The sequence below is a fragment of the Marmota flaviventris genome, chromosome 2 (assembly GCF_047511675.1).
Source record: "Marmota flaviventris isolate mMarFla1 chromosome 2, mMarFla1.hap1, whole genome shotgun sequence".
Taxonomy (NCBI): Eukaryota; Metazoa; Chordata; class Mammalia; order Rodentia; family Sciuridae; genus Marmota; species Marmota flaviventris.
In genome coordinates, this window is record NC_092499.1 from 72,695,082 (window position 1) to 72,710,311 (window position 15,230).

General features: G+C 34.6%; 1 protein-coding gene across 1 annotated transcript in view; it reads right to left on the reverse strand.

Moving 5' to 3' along the window:
- The window catches only part of Lrrc9 (leucine rich repeat containing 9), a 79,296-nt gene extending 68,489 nt beyond the window's left edge, over positions 1-10,807 (reverse strand). Inside the window, exons 1-5 of the mRNA XM_027929789.2 lie at positions 10,760-10,807; positions 10,245-10,463; positions 9,279-9,419; positions 8,660-8,723; positions 8,304-8,374 (exon numbers count right to left, since the gene is read on the reverse strand). Of these exons, the coding sequence (XP_027785590.2) occupies positions 8,304-8,374; positions 8,660-8,723; positions 9,279-9,419; positions 10,245-10,463; positions 10,760-10,807 (543 nt within the window). The remainder of the gene's footprint in view (positions 1-8,303; positions 8,375-8,659; positions 8,724-9,278; positions 9,420-10,244; positions 10,464-10,759) is intronic.
- Between the last annotated feature and the right edge of the window lie 4,423 nt (positions 10,808-15,230).

Consider the following 15,230-nt stretch of genomic DNA (forward strand, 5'->3'; position numbering starts at 1 on the left):
CCAAAATCATGCATTGGAGAAAAGATAGCATCTTCAACAAATGGTGCTGGCAAAACTGAAAATCCATATGCAACAAAATGAAATTAAACCCCTATCTCTCACCATGCACAAAACTCAACTCAAAGTGGATCAAGGACTTAGGAATTAAACCAGAGACTCTGCATCTAATCAAAGAAAAAATAGGACCTGATCTTCATCATGTGGGATTAAGCCCCAACTTCCTTCATAGGATTCCTATAGCGCAAGAATTAAAACCAAGAATCAATAAATGGGATGGAATCAAACTAAAAAGTTTATTCTCAGCAAAAGAAACAATTTGTGAGGTGAAGAGAGAGCCTACATCCTGGGAACAAATTTTTACCCCTCACACATCAGATAGAGCACTAATCTCTAGGGTATATAAAGAACTCAAAAAGCTAAGCAACAAAAAAAAAAAACCAAATAACCCAATCAACAAATGGGCCAAGGACTTGAATAGACACTTCTAAGAAGAGGATATACAATCAATCAACAAATATATGAAAAAAATGTTCATCATCTCTAGCAATTAGAGAAATGCAAATCAAAACTTCTAAGAGATCATCTCACTCCAGTCAGAATGGTAGCTATTATGAAGACAAACAACAATAAGTGTTGGTGAGGATGTGGGGAAAAAGATACACTCATACATTTTTGATAAGACTGCAAATTGGTGCAGCTAATATGGAGCAGTATGGAGATTCCTTAGAAATCTGGGAATGAAACCACCATTTGACCCAGCTCTCCCTCTCCTCGGTCTATACCCCAAAGACTTAAAAACAGTATACTATAGGGACACAACCACATCAATGTTTCTAGCAACACAATCCATAATAGCTAAACTGTGGAGCCAACCTAGATGCCCTTCAGTGGATGAATGGATTAAAAAAAAATGTGGCATATATACACAATGGAATTTTACTCAGCAATAAAAGAGAATAAAATCATGGTATTTGCAGGTAAATGGATGGTGTTGGAGAAGATAATGCTAAGTGAAGTTAGTCAATCCCCAAAAAACAAATGCCGAATATTTTCTCTGCTATAAGGAAGCTGACTCATAGTGGGGTAGGGAGGGGGAGCATGGGAGGAATAGATGAATTCTAGATAGGGCAGAGGGGTGGGAGGGAAAAGGAGGGGGCAGGGGATTAGCAAGGATGGTGGAATGTTACAGACATCATTATACAAAGTACACGTATGAAGACACGAATTGGTGTCAACATACTTTATATACAACCAAAGATATGAAAAATTGTGCTGTATAACTGCAATAAGAATTGTAATACATTCCACTGTCATTTATTTTTTTAAAAAATCAATAAAAAATAAAATAATTTTAAAAAAGGTAAATTACAAATAGAATGGGAAGGAGAGAATGAAGTCAGGATGCTAAAATGAAGAGTAAAACAGTGTCAGGTTACCAATATGTGCCCAAACTCTCTCTGGACAAGTAAGAATATGGTTCACTGACCTGACCTCAGGCTAGAACTGGGCCCACAAGTGGAGTGGGACTAAGAATTTCTCTAAAAGGGAGATTTATGGACAGAGCTATGCACATAATCATTTGACTGAATTCTGCAGGGGCAAGGAAGATAAACCATCTGATGTCCCAAGAAATAAAGATACCTTTTGATTACTGAGTGGCTGTGTTGCTTTTAACCATCAGTATGGGTTAGGAGATAGAGGGTGTGAACTCAGAAATCCTACTAAGGAACCCTCTACCTACACTCAAAAGTCAGAAGAGGTTGGAATCCATGAAGGCACAAAATGTCATTGAAAGTTAGTGTTATGGTGCCTAGTAGAAGTTATTCCATCACCATCAGGATAGTATCTTTTTAGGGTGGGACAAAAGGTTAAAGATAAAAATCTAGGTAACAGTGTTGCAGAAACATTTCTAATATGAGGATGGTAAAGTTCCTGTGAATCATATTCAATGTTTTTATGGTAAGTTGCTAGCATTATCATATATAGTCTTTCTAATATTATAGCTTACAATGAATTTTCACAATAGTCCTACTTTACCACCATTTAAAAAAATAAGGACATAGAAATATAACAGGCTAATATAAGTATAATAGCAATACAAGCAATAAAACAACACATATTTATTATTGAGCCCTTAGTATGTAATAGTCACTATTCTAGTAGTTTTACATTATTTTTCACTGAAATTTTATGCTACAACTGTATTATGCTACCTCTGGTATAGGTCAGGACTAGAACTAACAGATCTCTCTGCTTACTCAGCCTGTGCCTGTAATCACTAGAAGGCTGCATGGCAAACTACAGTAAGATAAACTTCCACATGGCTTCTTCGCAGGGCAGTTGCATAGCCTCCCAGCATTCTGCACTTATCTCCTTCAGCCTCAATCTCATGAATCTCTCCCTTGCCTTGTTCCAGTCACATAAGACTTCTAGTTTCTTTTCTTTTTTAAATATATTTTAAGATGTTGCTGGACCATAATTTTATTCATTTATTTATATGCAGTGCTGAGAATCAAATCCAGTGCTTCATATATGCTAGGCAAGAGCTTACCACTGAGCAACAACCCCAGTACAAGACTTCTACTTTCTTGAATTGGCCATGCTCCTTTCCACCACTTATGGCCCTCATCCATGTTCTAATTTTGCCTGGAATGCTCTACCTCAGCTACTCCTACTCAGATTTCACATATTAACTAAATATTACTAACCCCCTTCAAGGATGACTCCACAAGGCTAGGTCACCTTTTTATATGTTGCCACACACTCTAAATTTATCTTTCACAGTTCTCTCTGACTTCTTCCGAAATTTAAAAATATCTAAACCTAAAGTTTTATCCATATTTCACATTGTTTTCTTGGAATAGATTCCTAAAAGTAGACTTGATAAAGGATAGAAACCTTTTTATAGGACTTGGCATATAATGTCTAAATGCTTTCTAGAAAAGCTCTATCAATTTAAATAACTCCCAAGATCATATAATTGTCCTTTTTACCCTAGTCTTTCTAGCATATAGAGTACTATGTTTATTTAAAATTGCCTATTTAAAATATGATCAGTTTAAAGTTACATGTTTTAATTTGCATTCTATTCATTCTCAATGAGATTGAAAAATTCTTTTATGAATTTACTAGGCATTTAGAATTCATTCTGTGAATTATTCAATCATTTATTCTTTCTTCTACTGGGTATGTTAAGTTAGTTGTTTATAATGGATTTAACAGTAAGAATGTTCAATTTTAGCCTACCATATTCTCTGTAAAAATAATTTTCCACATTTTTTGCCTTTTAATTTTACAACATGTTTAACATACTTAAGTTTAAAATTTCCATGTAGTTAGACTTGAACATTTTGTGTATTCTTAAACTAGCAGAATTAAAGGGGACAAAGACAAATACACATATATACCCCACTATCTATCTCACTGGCCATCCCAACCCTGTGACAACTGTTACCAACCTCTCAATGTTTCTAGTTTTAATAACAAACTTACTTCCCATGTGTTCAACCTGATTCCTCATCTGACGCTTTCAATAGTGGAAGAGGCAATCTGCCATGTTCCCTATGTATTTCTTCTAACTCTTGCTCAGTATGTAAAGAATGCAAGGCCTGCCTTTTTTTTTTTCCCATCCATTTCCGCAGCATGTGTTTGCAATGAGTAATCTTGAGAGATGAATTAATATCCCCTGTGGGAGACCAACCTTGCACATGACTGAGTCACACTCCCTGGCTGGGTTCTGAGGTGCTCAGTCACAGAAATGTGACAGAGCTTTCCCCACCCTTCTTGGATTTGAGGGAGAGGGACGGTGTCTCCTGCATGGGTGTGTCTTGCTACAGCCCCATGGGTGGAGCTATGCTCACCTGTTCCTTTGTAATATAACCCCTTGCCCTGTTTAGGATAGAATCTTTCATGAAAGTGCCTTGTATGTGTCCCCTTCTCTTACTGTGCCTTTGGGTATGGCCCACCCAGATGCCAGTCAACCTGCTGACAGTGGACATCATGAAGATAAACTCAGCCCCCTGACCCCTTGTCTCATTTGAATAGCTTCTCCTCAATTAAAGATGTCAGTGTGTGCTCTCGCTCTCTCTCTTCCTGCGGACCCTTAAGGTCAGAGGAGTGACCCCAAAGAAAAAGGTACTTGTGTCTCTTGTGTGGTTATTTTGCGCAGCCCAGTTAACCCAGTTTACCTGGAGTGACCCCTGAGCCTTTTAGTCTCGAGAACAGAAACCTGGCAATCCCCTTCTCCAGCCTCACATTCCTCTATAGAAAGTAGGACTGATTCTAAAGCAGTAGATTCCTGTAGCTCTGTGTTCCTTAGGTGTGATATGCTGCAAACCCGGTCTTTGTTCAGTATTCATTTGGGTGCATCAGTTACCCTGTGGAACTTGGAGAGCATGGGATACTGAAGCAAACCAATATTTTGCTCATGCTGCTTTCTAGTCCTTTGTCTCAGACCCAGGAATCATTTCTTCTGCCAACATCCATGAAACAGTGACAGGCTAGCTTGCTCACTCAGCTGACTTCATTACTCTACATTCAGTAAAGTACTTAGCAGCAGATGTTTAGTTAAGGAAAGAGACCACAATTTGACTCCACCTAGGGTCACAGATTTTTTAGTCTCAACCTCTGACTTGCTTGACCAGGTGCTTCCAGCCCAGCTCCTACTTAGCCAATCAGTTAAGTATCAGCAGGTCATCTAACATACTGCCAAACATATTAGATTACCAGATGGAATCCCATGACTAAGATTTTTTCTCAAGACATGGCTTGACAAAAGCCTATTTGTTTCCATGACAAATTAGGGCAGATATTACGGAAGTTTTCTTCATCCCTGATCTATCTATCTAATTTGACTGTGGACTATCCTGTTTAAAGTTCTCTTATCCTTTAACGTCTCTGATAATAATAAGTCTTCAACTTTTCTTGGAGCTCTGTTTACAAATTTTATCTTTTCCCCATTTTCTCCAAATCCCCCAAATATATGCTTTGTTCCAAGGGCACAGATTTATTACTCATAGCCATTTAGCCAATAGGAAATGTATTCTACCGATTCTTAAATTGACTATTCTAGTTATGAATTTTAGCCCCTCATTTCCAACCACTTATACAAGCTCTTCACCTGATTATTACACTAGTACACTGAACTTGACATATCCGGATCAAATACATTCTCTTTCATTCCAAACTAGCTACTAGAAAATTTTAGATAAAGATGAGTAGGAAATAATTTTGAATTGATCAGTATTAAAATAGACATTCTTTTATGCAAAGAAAAATACAGGAAAACTCCAAGAAGCTACAAAATAAAGCAAAATAAGTACCTTAAAAAGAAATTTAAATAGGTTTTGGGTTGTAACTCAGTGGTTGAGTGCTTGCCTTGCATGCGTGAGACACTGGGTTTGATCCTCAACACCATATGAATATATAAATAGAATAAAGATATTGTGTCCATCTACAACTAAAAAGCTGTTTTTAAAAAAAGAAATTTAAATACAATTTTATTTTATAAGTCAAATTCCAGAGTAAATACTTGTTATACATGGAGTCCTACAACAAATATTTCTTGAGCTATACATGACAAGTATTTCTTGAGCATGCTAAGTACTGGAATTACAGATCCATTTTGTACTCTCTTTTCACATTCTACTAGGTGACAAATGCTGCAAGTTCAACAAACATAAGGTCTCTCTCATGTATTACTTTTTCTTCTCTTTTTCTCCTTTCTCTCTTCTCTTCCTCTTCTTCTTTCACTTTCTTCTTCGTTTTTTTTTTTTCTGTTTTTTGCTTTGGTTTGTCTACAATATCTCATTCAGACAAGTTTCATAGTCTCCTAACTGGCTTTTCTGCTTTCTGCTGCACCCAAACAGTAAATACTAATTTCAGATTATGAGTCCTAAGGATCATCTCTGATTATATCACTCCCTTTCTCAAAGACTCTGAGAGTGCTCTGTTGTCCATAGCATACAGACCATATCAGGACCCAGTTTGCCTTTCCAATTTTAATTTCTAGTATTTTCATATGTACACTCTACTTTGGTCAAATAACAATGCTGATGATACTCAAACATACTCTTTGACTTTTTACCTCCACACCTTTGTGCATATTGTTCTTTCCCTCTTAGAATACCCATCCCCTGCTGCCCAGAAGAGCCACCTACAAAGCCTATTAAAATTCTGTTGGCTTTAACAGAATTTTAGTTTCATAAAAAGTATTTCCTCTGGAATTTGACTAATAATTTTTTTTAAAAAAAATTTCTCTTTAAGGCAGTTATTGTTCTTTATTTTGTAGCTTCTTGGAATCTTCTTTTATTTTTATCTAAGTAAAAGAATGCCTATTTTAATACTGATCAATCCAAAGTTATTTCCTACTCATTTTTATCCAATATTTTCCACAGGAAGAATTTGAATATGCACCTTGAATATGCTCACTGTCAAAATTATGAATGCTACATGATTTAACCCACATTATATGTAATAAACATAACACCCCTAATTTGGTTGTTTCTTTGGCATTCAAGTTCTTGATAAATGTTTACTGTTAATTACTACATGTACAGCACTGTTCTAAGCATTGTAGATAAGCAGTGAACAGAATAGGCAAAATTTCTGAATACATGGAGCTTTTATTCTAGCAAGGGATGTGCTGAGAGGTAAAATTAAACTGAAAAGTGTGATTTGAAGTGCTGGGGAGAGTAGTGGGACTTATTGCTATTTTACCTATATCAGCAGGAAAGACATCATCAAGAACATAATATTTGAACAAAGATCAAAATGAAAAAAGGGAATGAGGCCTACAGGTACATGGGAAAGAATACTTCAACAAGTACAAAGGCCAAAGTTAAGAGTGTACTAGGTATATTCAGAGAATGGTGAGACCAAAATGGATGGAATAGAATAAATGAATGTGATAATTATAGGGTATTCATTTAACATTTGAGCAGCCATCTTAAATGTTAACCACCATCTTATGAGATAAGTTTTGCTTTCCTGTACTTCCTCTTACTCAAACTCCTCCCACCCCCATTAGTGACTTACCCCATGGAACCACAACCCCAAGCCAATTCCAGAAGGACGCGATCCCTTTCCTCTGCAAAAGCCCCATGGTGACCATCAACCTAAGCCAATACCGTGCTATTCCCCACCTGCCTAGCTCTGACGCAAGCAACCCTGAGCCTATCCCATAGCACCACAACTACAACTCCAAACCCCAACCTCACAAAAGCTGAGCACCCAAACATCTTGGGGCCTCTCTCTTCTCTATAGAGAGATGGCCTTTATTTGTCAGCTTTGACAAATAAACTTTTGTGTGGATCTCTGCCTGGTCTCTGTCCTTCCTTTCTCGCTGGCCTGTATCTTGCTTTCTCATTTTCCTTTCAATAATGATAGAGAGACAGTTGTGGGTGAGAGAACAACTAGACTTTATAAAGTCCTATGGGCCATTGTAAGAATTGTCTGATATTGTGAAAATGATGAGAAGCCAAGGGAGGATTGTGAGCAGAAGAGTGATTTCATCTGGCATATTTTTAAAGGCTTCATCAGGATTCTGTGTGGAGAAGAGATTGACAATAGGGAAAAGAAAAAGAGAGGAAGAGATGTTAGGATTTTTTTTCTCTCAATAATACAGATTAGAGATGATGGTGTCCTTAACTATACTGACAATGATGTACATGATAAGAAATGGTCAGACTCTGGACATATTCTGAAGGGGGGACCAATGGAATTCACTGATGAAGTAGATGTGGGATATGAAGGAATAAAAAAAATTGCTATAAGGATTTTGGCTTAAGTTACTGGAAGAACGGAAATGCCATTTAGAGAAGTCGGGAAGCCTGTAGAAGGTTTATTGGAGGAGAAATCAATTTGAGCTAGGATAATTCTAGGGAGTTATCAGGAAAAGTAGAGGTACCAATTTAGGAGTAGCTAATAGATAAAAATATTTAAAGTCATGAGACATGATGAGATTATTTAGAGAATGAGTGCAGACAAATAAGATCCCAGGACTGATCAGGGACACTCCATTTTTTGATGCTAGGAGAAGATGAAACCCCAGAGACTCCCAGAAAGACTGAGAGAAAATTAAGAGAAAATTGACACTCTAAGAGTCAAGTAAATAGTTATCTTTTTGGTTTTAATACTGTCAGATCATAAAGTCAATTTAGTCAGATGACTCTGAAATTCCCTGAAGTATAAGGTAGCCTGAAAAAAAATGAATCTGTTCCTTTAAAAGGGACTAGTTAGTCAATTTTTCTGCAATTATATGGTTCATGATTCAGATAAAAACAAATTATTCTACTTAAACATACCTTGAAAGAACATATTTGGTTACCAGAAAGGTTAAGCTTCTCCAGTTGTTCATTGATGTCAAGACACCGACCTTTGATTTAACAAGACAAAAGAAAAATCAAATCTCTTGTTTTATCTCCTTTTCATATCTTATCATACCTCTGAGTTATATACAGCCATCATTTCCTACATATCAGCAAGATTAATTGTACCATTAACAGCTAATATTTTCACATCCTATAAACATGAGATAAGAAATACTTTGTAAAGATATTATTCAAAAAATATAAAAGAAAGAAATCTATCCATATACATGTTTATATTGATAAATAACTGTTGTAGTTTTCTCTCAAATTCCAAATGAAACAATACATACCAATGATGCTTATTAGATTTCCTGCAAGGTTGAGGTCATTTAAATTCTTCAAAGTCTGTAAGCCCTGAAAATTTAGACAATATGTTATTTAGAAAAAAATCATTAAAATCTTCATTTCCAAGTCATCCCTGATTAATCTGATAAGTTCTCTGGATGTTTTGTTTGTTGGGTGCTGTGTACTTCACAAGCACAGAGGGAAGTGGGTATCTCAATGAATCCATCTTTGTTTCTCCATATTGGAACCTGGAGAGAACTATTGTAAGAGGGAACAAGAAGGGAAGTGGAGACCAAAGAGGAGGAGTTGAGTGGAAAAAGAACACATTACACACATGTTCATAATCTAAGACAAGTCATATAACTCCTCTAAATATCTTTTTAAAAAATCTTCAAATAACAACATTATCTTTCCTCTCAGGTTTGTTGAGAGAAGTAATGATGATGATGAATATGAAGCCCTCCATGCATTATAAAATGCTGTGTTCATCTTAGTTATTTTAATCATAATAATTAAACTAGTGATAATTATTTTGATCCCTAATCATAATCAGATCTTAGACACTGTGGTTTAAACTCTACAGAGGTAACTGGTTTTATATATGAATCATTGAAATTATCTTACCTCAATATTTTTAATCATGTTGTGGTTCAGCCAGAGGACTTGCAATTTAATTAATTTGTCTAAATTTTCTATTTTAGAAATTTTATTATAATATAAATATAATTTTTCCAAATTTCTACATTCTTGAAGACCTCCAATTTTCTGTTTAAAAGGAAATTGAATTGTATTACATTATGCTTTGCCATTAACCCTTCCAATAAAGAAAGTTTCTAAGTAAATTTTTATTAAATATAACATTTTATTGTGAAATTAATGTTCAAAAAATTAAATTTTTAAAAGAGAAAGTATATAATTACTCCATCTACATACAATTTTATTTAGTCTTGTATACTTTATTTAAATTTTTAATCAATTCTATTTTATAACTATAATCATAGATATATTATGTAATTTGGTGAAGACTTTTTTACTGAAGACCATCTAAAATGTTTTATAATCTTTCAAATTATAATACATAATAATTTTAGAATATTTCTTGACGTTTATAGTAATTTTTTAAAAAATTACTCTATGAGTAAAATGTTTACATTCCAAATTCTTAGCTACTATTTATAATACTGCAACAAATAGCTTCATACATACATTTGTTTTCTGCTGTTGAATTACTTCTCTAGGATAAAATTTTAAAAACAGGACTTCTGAGGTAAAAATATGTGTACATTTCTGTGGCTTTTGGTATTTTAAAATACTGAATTTCAAAATTGATGTCTAATCAACAGTGTGTAAGTAAACCAATTTTACTGTTAAGCAGTGCTGGCTCTGATTTGATTAGCTTTGATAACTAAAAAGTAAAATATGTTTATGCTTTGATTACTTATTTCTAATTTTTCTTTTTTGAATATCAATTTCTATCTTTTGCCACTTATCTGTTTTGCTCTGCTTCATCATAATTTCAATGAATTATTGTTCTAAAGTCAAGATTTCAGTATAAAATATTCCATTCTAAGATTATATATTTAAGCTTACCTCGATACAACATTCAGCAATCCAAAGTTCTTTAAGCAGGACACAAGTCTCTAACCCTGAAATTTCTTTTATATCTTGAGCAACAATTGTAAGACTTGTTAAATTAGGAAATAATGATAATCCAACTATACGGGGATACCCTGAGAAAAACATCTCCAGTTTTGAAGCATTTGATCCTTCTTTTCCAACTATCTCATAAGATAAACCATTGCACAAACACTGTTTAAAAAACAAAAAGAAATTTAATTATTACAAAAATAAATTTAATTATTACTATTTTAAATAATGAAAATGATTTTTGTCATTTGAAATTACAAATTGTCAATAGTACTGGTGCCATTTTTATATCTCTCACAAGAAAGTAAGTTGTACCACATATGTGATTTTTCTGTGTTTCCAAAAGGCATATTGCAGAAGAAATCACTAGATATTCCTTTCAGCTCCAGAAAAGTGCATAAAAAATGTTCCCTCTCATATTTTTGCAAATGTTCAAAAGAAATTTAGATTTGACTCACCAGTTCTTTAATTATTTCTTCTTGATGTAGATTTTCACTTTCAATCATCTTCCATTAAAAATAATGGTCATAATAATGTATCTATTAAGGAAATCAAATGAATACTCAGGTCATGTCATTATAAACTGAAAAGGACCTTAAAATTAACTTAAGTTGAACCACCCAACCTGACTTGAAATCTTCATATAGTATATTACCAGACAGCTGGGCCCCAAGACAGTCTATTTTATCTCTGAAGTTTTTTGTTAGAAAGCTATTTTTTATTCTGAATTTAATTCTGTCTCTCCATAACTCCTCTCTTTTTGTTGCCATCCTATCCTTCGTTCAAATAAAATAATTATAATTTTTCTACTGTATAATGAGCCTTCAATACTTGAAGAAAAGAGTCATTTTTCATCTACACCCTTATCTTGCTCTGAGTTCAATTCTTTTAGTTCTTTTGATAGTCATTCTTTGTCTCTTTTGAATAGCCTCCAGCTTATCCTTCTTATTAAACTGTGGTGCTCCAAACTGAGCACAGTTCTTTATACTTAGAGAGCTTACCTGGCATATTATTAAAATGAATTCAACAACTTCATTGTAGATAATGTGAAGAAATTAATACCTAAATTATTTTGATAAAATTTAACCCCATTTTCATAGTTTTTTAACATTTTCATTATATAATTCTGGACATTCATTATCTAAAAAGTATAAAATCCTATTTCTAATATTATGATATGACAAACAAAACATAGAGAACTATTTATATTATAATCCCACTTGTTACAATAGTAACTCCCCCATAGATATGTGTGTTTGTGTGTGAGATTCTGTGTCTGTGTGATTAGGTAGGAAGAAAATGTAGAAATATGTATCCTAAGTTGTTAACATAAGTTATCTTGGATGCAGGTAAAAGCTGATGTGGTTAGAATAGGAATGAAAAGTTAGGATTGATTTAGGCAAAGAGGGAAAAGAAAAAAAAAATGACAGTTTAAAAAGACTGTTTAGTATTATAAATTATTGATGTATAAACATGGTTTTATTCATTCTACTATTGGTACATATTTGGACTGTTTCCAGTTGGTGGCTAAATAGTGCTTCTCTGAATATTTTGTTAGGTGGGATATAACCACACATTTCTTTGGGGTTTTAACCTAGAGAATGAAATGGCAAAGAAATAATTATTGTTATATATAATGAAGATGATTCTCAGAGAACAATGTTAACCAAAGAACACATACACATGTAATGAGTACATACTATATGAGTCAATTCATAAAAAATATGAAAACAAACTATAGTATTAGAAGACAGGAAAATGATTATATTTCAGGGGTGAGTGACTAAGAGGAGGCAAAAAAAGGGCTTCTAAAATGCTGCTGATGATATTTTTTTTTATTTGGTTGCTGGGTAAGGCGATATGCTCACTCTGAGAAAAAATTAAATGTCTATACTTTAAAAAATTTACACTTAAATATTTATTTATAAGCACAACTTATATGTAAATTTTAAAAAAAGATGGTGACTTGAGTCCTGTATTTACCTAACTTCCCTCTTCAAATCCCACTGGAATGGTTGAAGAAATGAAAATAAGAAAAAAAATAAAAAGAACAGCCATGCTAGGAAAAGAGCATAAATTGCCAGAATACTGATAAAGGTCTTTTAAGAATGACGTGGATGACATCAGATTGAGAAAAATGCCATTAATGCAAACCAGAACAAAATTCAAAGTACCAGGAGGAAAAGTTCTAAAAATGTCTTCAACTCAGAGTAGCAGTGGTCAGTGAAAGGGTAGCTGTGGGTCATACATAAGGGTAGCTATGGGTTATGCTGCTTTATTATAGCAGCACAAAACAGATAAAGACACTGAGTAAATAGGAGGGGAGAGAGACCCCAGCTAGCAAAAAAAAAAAAAAAACATTAAAAATCATCAAAATATACTGGACACTGTCACTAATATTGAGGATCTAATGAGTACACTGATGGGGTGGAGGAAAGAGAACACTTCTTTGATGAAGAGGAATCAGGGAAAAGAACTGATATAAATCAGGGAGTGTGAGCCATGAGAGAATCTGGGGAAAGTGCATCCAGGATGAGGAACGAGCAAATGCTAAATAAAGGAGTGAACTTGGCATGTCTGCAAAATAGCAAGAAAAGTCACGTGGTTGTAGCATAATGAGAAAAATGGATGTGAGATCAGAGAGATACCATGGAGCCAGATCACATGCTATCTTGTGGGTCCTTGTGAACACTGAATTTTCTTATGAATAAAACGGAAAGCTGAATGAGGACTTTGAGGAGAAAAATAACATGAATTGTATTTAGTACTAAAAAGGATCCCTCTAGCTCCTTTGTTGAATAAAGACTACGGAGGTAAAAGCAAGGAGACTAGCCAAGAAGCAGTTGAAATAACCTAAGTAAGAGAGAACGTTGGTTGGAGTTGAGAAGTAGTAAAGGAGATAAGAGTGGTTAGAAGACAATCTACATGGAAGGAAATGCTTCTCATTCCTCCCCTGGCAACTGCATCTTTACCTCAATCTTAAACAACCCCAAGATGTTGCAGCACTGAGTGCAGGAGTGGCGAAGCAAAGGAGCACTTTGTAAGGAATAACCTGAAAGATACTCTCACAAAGGCCCAAGTACAGATGCAGGCCACAATTTTCCCTACCTAAGCTTCCTTGGATGGTACACCAAGTAAGGGAAGCTTTTATAACCCCTTTACTCATCGGAATACAAGCCCCTGTTTTGAACCCCTTTGTGTGAGCAGTAAAGGAAAGCCTAGCTGCCCACTACCATGCCAGCCTGACCTCATAGTCTCCCAAGTCACCCAACAGGGATCCAAGTAATGTCGTCTATGTCCAAGGTATCTATTCCAGAAGGAGTTAAAGTGTTTCCTTCAGTATACACTAATGATCACAGATGCTTGTCCTAATTTTGTACTTTCTAATCTGTGTTCTTCCTTAACACTCTCTACTTTTGTTCTATATCAATATGTTTTAATTACTTGGATTTATATTATAAATCCTCACCTTGGATTCTTTTTAAAGAAGTTTCCCAGCTGCTCTTTCATATTTACTTTTCTAAATGAGTTTTATGATTTTATTTTGTAACTAATTTTTAAAATTCAGCTGGGTTTTAACTGAAATTGCATTATAAAGGTTAATAGAGAGAGAAGGTCCATGTTTACAGTATTGAGTCTTCTTCTACAACAAGGTATGGATCTCTGTCTATTCAAGGACACAACTTTTTCTTGGTAGATAAATATGCTCATTGCCTCTCATTTCATCTTACTTTCTCTTCATTGAGTTTTAGAAAAAAAAACAGTCTTGCTGTAATTCAATAGTTAATTGGCAAAAAATTAATTTAAACCCTAAATGCTATATTTTACAAAACTATGTATAAATTGGAACCTAGACCTTGTTGGTACTTATAAGCCTCATGTGCTTTCTTCAGTCATGAATGTACTCAGTGTTTCCAGATGAAGATGAAGTTTCTGATTCCATCCGGAGGTAAATGTCCTATTGGCCAGCTTGGCTACTCTCCTGCAATTTGGGAAGGCTCTTTTGGGGTCCTGCCCATTTAAGAGGTTAAAGGTCATCTTTAGTTTCCCAGGGAACCAGAAGTCACCAAGGTTTCTAGGGCTTTTCCCCTTCAAAACGCAAATCTTGGATTGATCTAATCACAACTCTTTTCCAGTTTAGATTAAACCAGTATGGAGTTGAACTCACTGCAACTATATGGCTTCTACAACTGAATCTTCAGCAACAGTTATTTGTATTTTCCTTATCAATTTCCTCTATGGGAGTAGGACTAAAGATAAAGGTCTAGGATTTATTATACATTAATTATTCTACATCTCTTCTCAGGGTCTCTTTCAAAAGATGATCTTGTCTGCACCTTCACAGAGAATAGTGATATATATCATTGGATGTTCATTCCTTCAATTCTCTTTCCTCCTAAATAAGTACTTTCCCCCCTTATAACTCCTGTCTTAGAGGTATTCTTCATTATCTCCTAATTGAATCTCTTTTTTCCTATGTATTGATCCTATCTTTTCTTTCAGAATATTGCATTATCAAATTTTCATTTTTCTTATTTATTCCTACTTTCCTTCTCTAAGATCTTCTCTGTGTATAGACATTAGGTTTCCTATCTTTAAAAAAAATTCCCTTCTATCCTGTATTCCTTTATGAATAGCTGTTTTAAATATTTTCACAGAAAGGTTTCTAGGTAATCATGAGCAACGCTTCGCTACCTCCATTCAATAGTCAACTCATTACAAACTAACTGAAGATACCTCATTGCACTGCAGCAGCAGTTGTGCAGAAGATGCTGCAGTTTCTTCTTCTTCTGAAGCTGCTGCTGTTATCCTCTACTTCCTCCTCCTCCTCCTCCTCTTCCTTTTTATTCTTCTTCCAATTCTTCTTCTGTTTCTTTATTTTAACAATTTCAACAATAATTTTCTAATTGCCAAAGACACTGGACATAT